The sequence below is a fragment of the Xiphophorus maculatus genome, chromosome 1 (genome assembly GCF_002775205.1).
Source record: "Xiphophorus maculatus strain JP 163 A chromosome 1, X_maculatus-5.0-male, whole genome shotgun sequence".
NCBI classification, from domain to species: Eukaryota; Metazoa; Chordata; class Actinopteri; order Cyprinodontiformes; family Poeciliidae; genus Xiphophorus; species Xiphophorus maculatus.
Genome location: NC_036443.1, coordinates 996,905 through 1,009,450, shown reverse-complemented (window position 1 = coordinate 1,009,450; position 12,546 = coordinate 996,905). Strand labels below are relative to the sequence as shown.

General features: G+C 41.3%; 1 protein-coding gene across 10 annotated transcripts in view; it reads right to left on the bottom strand.

The window, feature by feature from the left end:
- agrn (agrin) overlaps positions 1-12,546 on the bottom strand; it is a 428,855-nt gene that overhangs the window by 19,005 nt on the left and 397,304 nt on the right. For 6 of the 10 annotated variants that reach the window (XM_023331766.1, XM_023331734.1, XM_023331746.1 and 3 more), the window contains 5 exons: positions 8,478-8,568; positions 8,070-8,234; positions 7,862-7,970; positions 5,391-5,402; positions 1,437-1,553 (listed from right to left, as the gene is read on the bottom strand). In XM_023331766.1, the coding sequence (XP_023187534.1) occupies positions 1,437-1,553; positions 5,391-5,402; positions 7,862-7,970; positions 8,070-8,234; positions 8,478-8,568 (494 nt within the window). The remainder of the gene's footprint in view (positions 1-1,436; positions 1,554-5,390; positions 5,403-7,861; positions 7,971-8,069; positions 8,235-8,477; positions 8,569-12,546) is intronic. The other 4 variants (XM_023331737.1, XM_023331754.1, XM_023331773.1 and 1 more) reach the window with 1 other exon arrangement.

Genomic DNA, 12,546 nt, shown 5'->3' with positions numbered 1-12,546 from the left:
ATGAAACTAAGCATTAAAACATACAACAACAAATATGGCGCCTAGTGTTAGATGGACCTAAAATCTGATTGGAGCACAGAACATGTTAGGCGACCTCAACAAACAAACTCGGTTCAGACCTGAACGAGGAGAACATTTACTTCCCCTCAGAGTAAATTTAAAAGTTAATTCCAAGTCTGATCATTCTGTCATAATCTATCAACTTTTCAAAACATGTTCCACTGCAGACTAACCCAATTTGCATCAGAAGAGAGCAAGTGTTTCATTTCGTTTTGGAGAACAAGGCAGGTTTTTCAGTGGACGAGGCATGCTTGGAAACTTTTTAAATGTTTTGATGCAGTGGGCGATTTCTAGGACAAATGTAGGCAGCCTCTCTGCAGGGGGCGCAGGGTTAGCAGGAGGCTAAGCAGCAGATACAGAAAACATGTTTACAGCTGACAGAGGCGCATTGAGCAAGACCTGCAGGCAGCTACATACATGGAGAACTAATACGGCACACAATGCAAGGTTTGGAACATACATTGCTTCTTAGAAGAAAAGTATATCTGAGCTTAGATCGACATCTGTTAACATTTAAATACAAATACTGTATGTATTAAATTCTTATCATCCTTTGAATTTCAGCTGGTTCAGTTTCTTGTCTTTTATTGCAGCTCATCTGAACTTAACTCATAGTAAAAACGATCACAATCTATTTTCCTTCTATTACAACACTTAACAAAATGATATTGTGTTACTTTTGAATTGAGAGCATTCATTTAAAGGCCATTGAGTTTCTCTGGTGAAGGATCATTAAATTTAATGACTGAACACATCGTAGGATCTAGGGTGGGGTTACAGTGAAGCTGCAGATACCATGTGTTTCAGACAATGCTTTCAAAGCAACCAATTAAACAGCACATCAAAACTCAAATAAATGCCGTCTTCCACATAATTAACAATTCCCCAGAGGCAAAGCATCATAAATGTCGCATTTTCTTTCTGACTGTCTCAAAACTGTTGGGGAGGGAAAGTTTGCCAACAAGAACTCTTGACAAGTTTCTGCAAACATTTCCATCCAGCCCTTTGTTTTTTAACAGAGTTATTCTGGGAGCTCAGATATGAGCTGTTTGCTAGAAAGCTGAGAGAAGGAAAAAAAACTGGAAATTTGTCAGGGAAAGATCTGAGAGCAACAAAATGGAAGGACTTCAAAATATTCTAAAATTAGCACTAGCTAATCCTAATGAGCAGAGCCACTTCTCGTCACAGTGAGAGCTTATGATGGCAAAACGGCTAAAATCAGACCACTGTGGTCTGACAGCTGAAACCTTCTGGTCTGACTCCACCACGGTTCACTGCCAGCCTCAAGAGTCACTGCAGTTCACTGCATTTCACTGCAGTTCACAGGAGTCAGAGGGTGCATTGAGCAGCAGATCGTCAAACCTTTCTTATTTTACCTTCTGGATGGTTCCCTTGAATCCCTCTGTGAGTGCAGCAACTCTTGCTAGTTTGCTGTAATCGGGAGCGCCGCCGACGAACAGCGACTCTTTCAGGTTGAGATCTGTGTGCTTGTTCTGTTGAAAACAGACGGAACACAACCGAGATTTCAGAAGGTGAGACAGAACTGACAGAGAAGATTCATTTCCATTTGAATCACTTATATACCCAGTCAGGAGTTTGCTATTTCCAGAAAAAGACTTAAGGGCTGCGATATGTGGTGGAAACCCAGGGCCTGTGACAAGTTTTCACACAACCTGGATTTCTTTTAGAAACGTTGTCAGATTATAAACACGTCAATGTAATTTACTGGGATTTCATCAGTAACACAGGGTAGCATGTAGTTGTGTAGTGAAGGTAAAATGATACATGATTTGGTAAAAACTGAAAAATAATCAACTGTTTGCAGAACTGCTGAACAGTTCCCACACCACCACCATGTTCAGCAATGAGACAACTCAAAATGTTCTGCATGTAAAATGAAAATGTTCAGAGCATCTTCATGACTGATAGCTGGCTCTCCTACCTGAGCTGCATGTCTCTGCACCTGCTCCAGAGTCACTATGCTCTGACTGTTTCTCTGTTTCTTTTAGGTTATGCTCACACAGCAGGTCTTGATGCTCAATTCCAATTATTTTTTGGAGGTTTTGCGACCGCAGTCAGATCTGATCCATTGGCTAAGTGGCTCAAAGCGACCCGCATGTCCAGAAGAGCACTGACGTCACACAGCAGCGCTCTGTTATGGCCGCCGCCGTCTATGGAGCCATTTTAAAGTTTATTCTGAAGTTATTCAACATCACAAGCCGAAGGAAGCTGGTAAAGGAGAGCTAACAGCGAAGGCCTTTTGTGAAGCGTCAGTTTGGATGATGCACTGCAGTGACAAAGACATTATCATAAGTTCATAATGTTCAGCCATTGTTTATGTCTGAATTTAACACGCCTGGCTTCAGAATGATGCATGTCTCTCATCAATGATGCAAAGCCGGAAAAATTGCGACATGATTGTTCAGACTTTGAAAACAGTTGGATAGATATCTGATTTAGTACAACCTATGGAAGTGGAACATATCGGATCTTTTTGGGGTGATAAGATCAGAAGAATCCAGACATGGGTCACATTTCACTACCGAGTGTAACTGTATCATAATTAGGAACTATTTTGTGTGGGTCTATCACATAAATCTCAATAAAATGCACGAAAGTTGATGGCTGCAGTGTAAGAAAATTATTGTAGGAGTGTATGTATACTTTTATCAGGCCTCCGTGGCTCCGTGGCCCAGGAGGTAAAGATAGTGAATCAGCAGGAACTCTAGTGGCATTTTCATGCCTTCCACTAATGCTGAAACACTTCACACCAAATAAGCGACTTTTGAGTGATCAATTATCCTCCATGAGCCAGAAAATGGACAACAAAAGAAAATTAAGAGCAGGCTGCTCTTGTGATAGGGATAGGTCTTTGCAGACCTCTCTAATGAATAGCTGATTAGAAGCGCCGACTTTTCCAACAGATGACAGTGGAGTCAAATTAATTGCCATTCATCTGCGCGTCACGGCCATGAAATCTGATTCTCTCAGTAAGATTTGGGGCCAGCGATTCAGATTAGACAGAAGGGCAGAAGATGGGTCATTAATGGTCTTTATTTATTTTGTATGATGTTAACTGCCAGAAAGGGTAAGATGGAGTTAATGACTTGGAAGTGGGGGAACAGAGGACGATGGAAAAGGACAAATAAACAGGGAAGCTGGTGTGGTGGGCTTTTATTCAGGCAGCGATTCAGAGTGCAGGAGACAGCGAGGTCTGGCTGGGTCCAAACACCTGAACCCTGGCTGCAGCAGACGGATTCTCATCCATTTGTTCAGACTTTGTCAAAAGTTCCCACCACATGTTGGCCAGACTTGGTCACCTAAGGCAGAGTGTCTGACAGAGAGCCGACTCTCCCCCACTCCATCCACACGTATCAGTGTCTTTCCTGGAATCTACTGTCATGGAGCAACACAGGGCGTGGGAAGGACAATAATAGTTTTCAAAATCTTTCACAACTAAATTCGTAAAGTTTTTGATCCTTTTGATTTCAGCCCTCTTTCGTAGTATTTGCTAATCTCTAGCAGCTTTTCACACCTACAGGCTGAAATCTAAACCCATTGTGTTTTGAGCTGGTTTCGTCTTTAGAGTCCTGCTGGAAGTTGAACCTCCGCCCAAAGTTTTTTAGTCTTTTCAGGAACTAGCAGCTTTTCTTCCAGAGTTACATTGCGTTCAGCTCCATCTTCTCATCAACTATGGTAAACTATGTGAGGTACACATGTGACTGTTATCATGTTAACTGATTCTTCCACCTGAGCGGGGGCTCTCTGCTGCTCCTCAAGAACCACCATGGACATGGTTTGCAGTTCTGCTTCCAGATGATAGATTGAAGGTGATCCAAGCCAGCAATGTTTTATAATCTAATTCTGCATCAACCAGGTGATCTGCAGGTCTCAGAAAGTCACATGTAAGACTTCTTAAAACCTTTTTAATGCAAAAGGTCAAATAAAACTACAGATACAGGAGCTGGTTCTGGGATTCTGCTGTTTTACAGTTAAGAATAGAAATTATAACATCTTTGAGTCTCGTTTGTGGCTCTTGGCATTCAATACATTTTAAGGCCTTTATTTATATGAATTAAGGTTTTGTGCTTCTCACACTGCAAACAGCCTTAACACACATGAAGGTTTTTTGCACATAGGGCACCGCCAACAGAAGTGAGGCAGCGGCAAAAACGAACGCAGATAATTTTACACTTACCTCTGACTGAGGTAAGTGCTGCTAGTAACCAGTAGCCTGACCTGCCTCAAGTCACTGAAGATGTCTGGGCATAACTCAAACATTTGACATTCAGAAAAGTCTCTTGAGAAAACAAAGTTCACATACAAGAATATCTATATGAACAAAATTTAAGAGGTGTGATTAACATATTTTTTATTTTAACACGGGGAAATGCATTAAAGGGGTCTGAATATAAATGTGAGCCCTTAAAGTAAAACTAGGTTTCATTTTTCTTACTTTTCACACTTAAGCAGTACTCTGTATTAGTCCATGAAATCCTTTTAAACTACATTGTAGTTTGCGATTGTTACATAACACTGAAAAAGGTCAAGGGTCATTAATACCTTGCAATTACTCTACCTGCTGCTGTGATTTTCATGAACCTTTCTAAAACTCTAAAGGTTGTGCGATTTACAGTCATTCTTCGGGGAAAAGGGCAGCTTGTGTTCAGTGTTTTCTAAAAATGGGGGACAATTTACACCCGCTGAACAGGGACAGTGGGATGGATGTGTTTGGCATGGCTCTTTGGGTGATGCGGCGTGAGTTTGAGTGTGTGTTGTTTAGGTGTGTATTATTTGGGTGTGTGTTGGTTTCTGCAGGTCAAAGTCGGAGCAACGTCCTGTCACTATGGCGGATTGTTCCTGCGTCCAACAGAAGCGAGAACAAATGACGAGCGAACAGGCGGGTTTGGCTTAGCACCTCGCTGTCCGTATACATCCTCCTTGTTCTCGCCGTTGCCACAGCCATGCAGCACGCTGTGATCCCCCCTGCCCACGCCGCGCTAATGAAGATGTCTCTGTTGCTTTTAAACAATGGCCATCGAGAGAATGACTGCCTCTCTCTTTCTCTCTCTCTGCCACCCGCCTTCCCGCCCCCGCAGCAGATGGACCGAGATGAAACCCAAACCATGCTCTTCAAGAGCATCTCATCTCCGCCGCTGTGTGGCATGTAGGCTTCTGAAACGGTAAAGTTTTCACTCAGAAGTGGTAGTTTCAAAGCTGCAGACTTTTCTTTTATTGGATTTTTTATTGGAGGGATGGGAGGAGTGAGAGACTGGTGAGTGGCTGAAATGAAACAGGGGATAAGGTGTGAGTGAGACTTGTCTCATTACCTTGCGTGATTTCTGATATCCAGAGAGCACATCATAGAGAAGGAAGAAAATATGGAAGAAGAGCGTTATTGGAAGGGGAGACCACTACGTGTTTGTGCTCACAGAGGCATGCAGGCTAGAGAAACATTCACCATCACCTCACAAGCATCTACCAGAGCGTCCAAATATAGCACAGAAAACCAACATAAAGACAACAAAACATGAGGAACGCATACTGCAACAGGGGTGTTCAATGTGTGGCTCAGGGGCCATTTGTGGCCATTCAAATGATTTTGATAATATCACAATAAATAAACCAAATTTTGCATTTTTAATTTGATGAATTTTGTGGCTACTTTGAACACCACTGTTTTAACAGATATACAATAAAGCAGCTGTGTAAATAAGAAGCTGTATAAAGTGGCCATGCATAAAGAAAAGATGAAAGGAATAAATAAAAAAAAAACTTCATGGATGAATGACTGCAAATAGTGCCTCTTAAGCCTGCCTCTTCACTGACTGCCGCCATTAAATAAGAGGAGTAGATTTAGATTTCTCCTCTCCGTACCTTTTGAAAGTTTGGGTTTCATTACTGCGGCAGCCTGGGCGCTCTTTGATATGATGATTACTCCCAGCAAAGCAGAAATGTGTATGCATCATGTGTGTTTTCTCTACAGCTCTCAGCTCATCCCGGGTGTCTCCTGTTTCCCCTGCAAACACATCCTTGCTTCTCCTTACTCTTTTCTTTTAATAAGATTTTCTGCCCATGTTGCTGGAGTAAAACACGATTACCACGCTGATTTTTGGAGGAGAGACGGTGGAGGAGAAAAACAAAAAAACTGAGAATCTTTTAAAGTGTAGAAGACTACAGAGCTGACAGACAGAGTGTTCATAATCACAATCTGCACTCTTTAATCTAATTGGAAGACTTAGAGACTTATCCAGCGATTAGATCACCTTTATTTAGAGGCTGCTACCTGTTTATTGGTCTAGGAGATGAACTCAGAAATGTCATTATGCCTCTGTTGCTGCTGATATCTCTCCCTTATCTGCCTCCTCTCCCCCAGACGCAGCTGCAAAGGCACAATTTGACCAAATTGACTGTAAACCAGCAGTAAAGGCTGCTCTGGGTTTTTCTGTATCACAACAGTTTTATCTGTTGGAGACGAGCGAGCTAAGCAGCCAGAGAGGTAAAGCTCTCAGATCTGAGTCAGCTGACCACTGAGGCCTTTCCTTCCCTCAGACAAACAGAGAAACTTTCAGCTGATCAGAAACTCAAACTTATTCAGATGTTAGTGCTCAATGATTTGCGCTAACAACAGTACTCTGCTTGTGTGAATGAAATGATTAATCATGATGAATCGATTATTGAAATGATCGTCAACTAATTTGCCGATCAATTAATTGTTAACTTTAGCATAGAGACTCAGATAAAACACTCAGAGAGGTAATTAAACCAAAACTATAACAAAAATAGATACATTTCACTCTAAAAATGAAAAACCAACATGTTTTACCCAGAATCCTTCAGGTGGCTTAGTTTTAGTTTAACCTGGCTCAAGTTGTATTAAAATATTAACTATTAAGCAGCTTTTGTGATCCAATTATTAATCAGTTAATCCAGAGAATAATCAGATTAGCCATAATCTGTTGATATTTAATCTAGCAGAAAGTGATGAGCTTTTCACATGTTCATGTTAGAAAGATGTTTTAATCAGAAATGCATCGTTTGCAACAAATGATCAATTATACACTAAAGGAAAACTGTTATTGCAATATAGGCAAAAATGTTTATTATTTACAAAAGGAATTGGGTTATTTGTTTATTTGTATCCTTTATTGTTTTTCTAATATTGTATAAAATCAGTTTAAGGGGTTAAATTAAGAATCATATTTTTTACCTGATTAATCATCAGAATCATCTTTAAAATAATTGATTACTTGAATCATGGTTAGTTGCAGTGGAGGAAGAAAGCTGAAAGTTTGATGTTTTCAGTTCAAATTACATCATAAATGTAACAAACTATTTAAACTTCCTCAAACGCTGAGGCATGTCTGCTTTTCATTTGTGCTGCAGTCACTGCTGTCTGGTCTGGTCCGGCATTATAGTCCATTTACAGAGAAACAAACTAGGTTTATGTGACATATGTATCTGGGCATATTAATGTTGCCCTGATGTCACTATGGATTAAGAGAAATCAAATATCTGACTGCCTTGCTGAGAGTGAATGCAGAGAATGAAACACCTTTTAAATTCTGCATCAAGCAGACCTTTGTAACTAGAATATTGTACATATTGATATATTAACTGCTAGGAAATGGCATTGTGCCTAAGAGTAGCACTGCAAATTAAAAACAGAAGCAGCAAAAAGCCAAGAATGACATTGATGGGTTGAAGCACACAGATGAGTATGCATGGCAGAAGCATGGCTAAGCACATGCCCAATGTCCTGCATGCTGATTGGCTGCTCAGTTAGCTTGCTGTTTCTTACCGGTGACTCTCCTGAAGTTGCTTTCTCGTTCAACCGGATCTCGCCTTTGCGGAGGGAGCGCTCCAGCTTGATGGTGTTCCACACCTTCAGCTGCATCTGGTCCCTACTCCTGAATGACACAAAGACACACACTGGACGTCAGAAAGCAGCCTCCTTATAATCTAAACATTGATATGCTGCAGATGTTTTTCTGTTGAAGTGACAGGACCTGATAATAGCCGGTCCCTTTCCCAGATCGTAGCGAAACTCTAAGTAGCCATTGCTCAGGGACAGAGAGACGAAGTCTCCCTTTCCATCAGACTTCTGTCCGTTGTAGAAGATCAGACCGTTGGAGTCATTGGCCATGAGAACCAGCATCATGCTGAACTTTTGACTACATATAAGGAACAGACACATCCATGTCAACACACACTGTAGAGCTACCAAGATGCTGCAGCCTAAGCAAGGTTAGTTGTGTAATCTTCATTATGAATTCAGCTCAGCCTTAAAGAAGCATGAGCTCCTTCTCTGCCCCAGGCACAGAGCTGTTGGAACTATGAAAACTACACCATGTTCAGTGTTATCCGTAATATTCATCTAATGCCGTACAGATTTCACACTGAGACACGGTACTTACCGTAGATCATGCCCATAGAGATGAAGCCCCTTGAGCTCCAGGTATGAGTCTCCGCTGAACAGAGGCATGTAAACGCCTCTCCGCTCAGTCACTGTAAAACAAATAGACGCAAAGAGTCAAACACAATTGGAATTCAGGGATAGTTGGCACATCTTTGAGGGAAACCTGTCAGAGATGGATTTGTGTGTGCGTGTAGCCCCTGGGATTAAGACTTCCTCTCTACAGAGATAAAAAAAAGACAAGAAAACAAAAATCCTGAAATACTCATGCGAGAGCGATTACTTAGCATGCCACCGGATGACAAAGAGCTCTGCAGACATGGAGAGTTTAACACACATCTGGGACCTTGGGAAATAATGGAGCTATTGTGTTCTGGCAGGCCTTTTTGCAAATTCATGTTTTTGCGACGTGCCTCCGCCTGGCTGTCTGGACTCATTAAGACTGGCACCGAGCCATCTTCTGACAAGTGGCCTGACATTAAAAATCATTCACGTGTCACCCGAAGGGGGAGGGAGGTGTTTAAAAAAACACCGTCATTCAGCGCCACGCCATTTCCTAAACATGCAGATACCTTTGCAGCTGGTAAGGCAGCTTTTATTTGTAATTGGCTGGGATTAGCAGAGTTGAGTCAGACTGGAGGAGGAAGACTGAGATGAGGAAGCTAATTAGCTATTGTGCAGAAGACTGCTAATTATGATGGCACTAACCATGGAAATGAGGGGCAAAAATAGGAACAAAATAAATTCTTTGCTAAACTAAACTCCACTGGAGCGAGAAAAGAGGCTCACAATTTACTTTCTCAAGCAGTGTGTGTGTGTGTAAGCGTGTGGGTGTGCGTGTGTGTGTGGGTGGGTGTTTTTTTTCTCCTCTTCACCCATTTGCTCAGCCCAATACAAGGATCAATAAGACACAAGAGGTCAGCCAGTGTCAGGAAAGCACACATCAGCACCGAGCAGAAGAAAAAGAAGAAGAAAAAAGTTAGATAAGCAGAAGTTTTTCGATGCAACCTTTAGCTAAAATGTCAGATTAATGAGCAAAATGAACCTTTTTCACTGAGGTCAATGTTTATGCTCTGGGGCATCTCTTATTTATACTTTAGGAAAGGGTTATATCCTTAGTAATTGCAGCAAAGCCCTCAAAACCCAATAAACCAAGACAGGCAGTACCAAAGGAACCAAAGCTCACATTTTTACCTCTTAAAGTCCAATGGTGTATATTGATCCACTTACAAAATGTACACTGACAATAAAAACCCAACTGGACAATGAAGCATAGATTCCCACTGCTGGATTTCTCTGGCATTAGGAACCAACATGGCAGACAGAACCTGATCCATGATGGACGGTGAAGCTGCAGCTTCTGGTGACTCATCAGCTTTAGACGCTTTAAGAGGAACAAAGCGTTTCTCTCTCTCTTTCTCAAGTATCTTACAGCAGTTTTGCAGTAAAACTGTTGGGACGTCGTAATGATTCTAATTGGTGAAGCCCCCTAGTGAAGGACAGAGCCAACACCAATCAATCCCAGAACAGGCTTACTAGCTGAATCCAGAAGTACAGATTCCAAATGCCTAGAATAAATTGACACAAGCATTAATTGATGAAAAATAACAATTCTGTTTTTTTGGCTTATGTCAGCTAATATGAATGAATGAAATGTTTTTTTCTTTTTTTTTCTCTTTTCCAAAATCTGTTTATTGTCTTTTATATTTCAAAAGAGACACACAGACAAGTAACTCACAAAAACACCTAATAAAACCAAAAGAAAACACATTAACAACTTAAACATTCAAGGTGACAAACATTAGTTGATAGCAGTGAGACAGAGTACTTTAAGTTTGTTATCTCAGGGGTGTAAGTTGAGACTTAGTCCAAGAGATTTAATCAAAGTCCACAAGCTGGTATGAGGTGATGGCATCGTCCTCCTGGTTCTAGGCATCCCGACATCAGTGTTTCATTTTCGTACATTTTTTGAGCAAGTGAGTACATTTGGAATTAACATGAAGATAACAGACTTACAGACACTATAAGAATATAAACATAAGCAAAATTAGCTAGAGTACATTCAGTCAATCATCATTATGAGTATTTATATTTTCCAAGAATAGCAACATTTTTTCCCATATCTTTTTGAACACACAATATTTACCCTTAATCATAAAGGTGAGTTTCACCAAGGCAAGAGAGCTTGATAATGTAGACATCCAAGTTTTTAATTGAGGTCTGGCTACAGATTTCCAGGACCTGGCTATACTATATTTAGCCTGTACCAAACAGTAAATTATGGACTTTTGATCAACCTTGCTTGAGTTTGAGAGGGAAAAATTCCTAAGATACACAACCTAGGACAGGGATTAAGTTTAGTACCAACCATACGTGAAATTTTATCCAAAACCTCCTTCCAAAAATTCTGAATCTCAGGACATTCCCAAAGGCAGTGAATCAAATTGCCTTTATCTCCACATGTAGCACATGTATCCGGAATGTTGGAATGAAATTTATTTAGTAATGTTGGAGTGACATATGTTCTCATCAACCATTTGTATTGGATTAACTTAAAATGAGTATTAATAGATTGTGTCTGTGCCTTCAGACAGGCCCTCTGCCATTCCTCTACTGATATATTGCATTTCAAGTCGTCACACCAGGCCAATCTTTTGTGCTCTGAGGATGTCTGGGATTCTGTCTTTCATGATGTTATAAAAGCGGGATATTAGGCCCTTCTTCAAATGGTAATTTGTTGCCAGTTCTTCTATAGAAGTAAGAATAGGTAAAGTTAGAGACTTTTGAGTACCCAAGACAAAACTTCTGATTTGCATAAACTTAAAAAAATATTTAGTTGGAATGTCAAATTTCTGTTTCAAATCTTCAAAACTCATCATAATCCCTTTATCAAATAAATCTGAAATTTTGCATAAACCTTTAGCATACCATGTTTTAAAACCCATGTCTTTGAACCTACCTGGTTCAAATGTCATGTTGCCCCAGATCAGGGATAATTGGGATTGTGTTGGTATTTCATTTTTGAATTTATGTACATCATACCGTACTCGGATAGTGTTAGGTATCGGGGTGGGGGGGGGGTTGTCCTTTTTGGGGTTTTCTTTTCCTTTTAGTTCGTCTGTGGTTCCGTTGGTTGTCCACCGGATAGCGCCAGAGGCTGCCTCCCGGGCAGGGCTTTACCTGCGGTTCAGCACACCTGTTGGTCATCATCTAATCATCCTGAGGTTTAAGAGGAGCGGACTGACTGCCCTTCTTCGCCTGAGTGTTTGCCAGTGATGGTATCTTGAGCCTACCCTGAGTTACTCTCTGTGTTTTCTCCCAGCGAATCCTCTCTAAGTAATCCTTTGTTGCCTTCCTGTTCCCAGGTGTTCCTAACGACGCCGTGTGATCTCCTCGTAAAGATCTCGTTCTGGCCCTTTGGATAACCCATCCTCGTGACGCCGTGGTGAATACCCACTGGTTGTCCGAGTCCCTCTTCAATCTCCTCAGTTGGATCTCAAGCCGAACCCGGACCTGCCAGTTAGCAGTAGGACCGCTCCTCTGCCTCCCTCCACGCCTGGATCTACCTGTACGTCCTCCACGTAGCAACCCGGAACCACCCCCATCGAGCAGTACTCTGGAATCCAGATCACCTCCCAGGACCTGCAAAATAGGAGACGAACCCCGAGCCCGCAGCCTACCCTCTCCCAGCAGTCATTATTCGACAATACAAGTAAGACCGTTCCAGTAGTACCCGTGTAGCTCTCATTTCCTACAACCTTGAACTCAACATTTTATCTGTTGTCCTTCATTGTGCCAGTGACTCCGTGACCCTGCCCCCCTCCTGGAAAGACCCTGAACCATCTTATTTTGCTCAATTGTATTCAATAAACATTATACTACTGATTTCTTTACTCCTGTCGTTCTCTGCATGTGGGTTAAAAAAACTAGATCCAAACATGACAGACAGTGTTTTTAACAAATGGGTTTGAAGTATTATTTAATAACTCTTTGCATTTCCTTGAGTATAGATATGAATTTAGGGATAAGGGAGTGTTTTTTATATTTTCTATATTTACCCACAGCGGAGC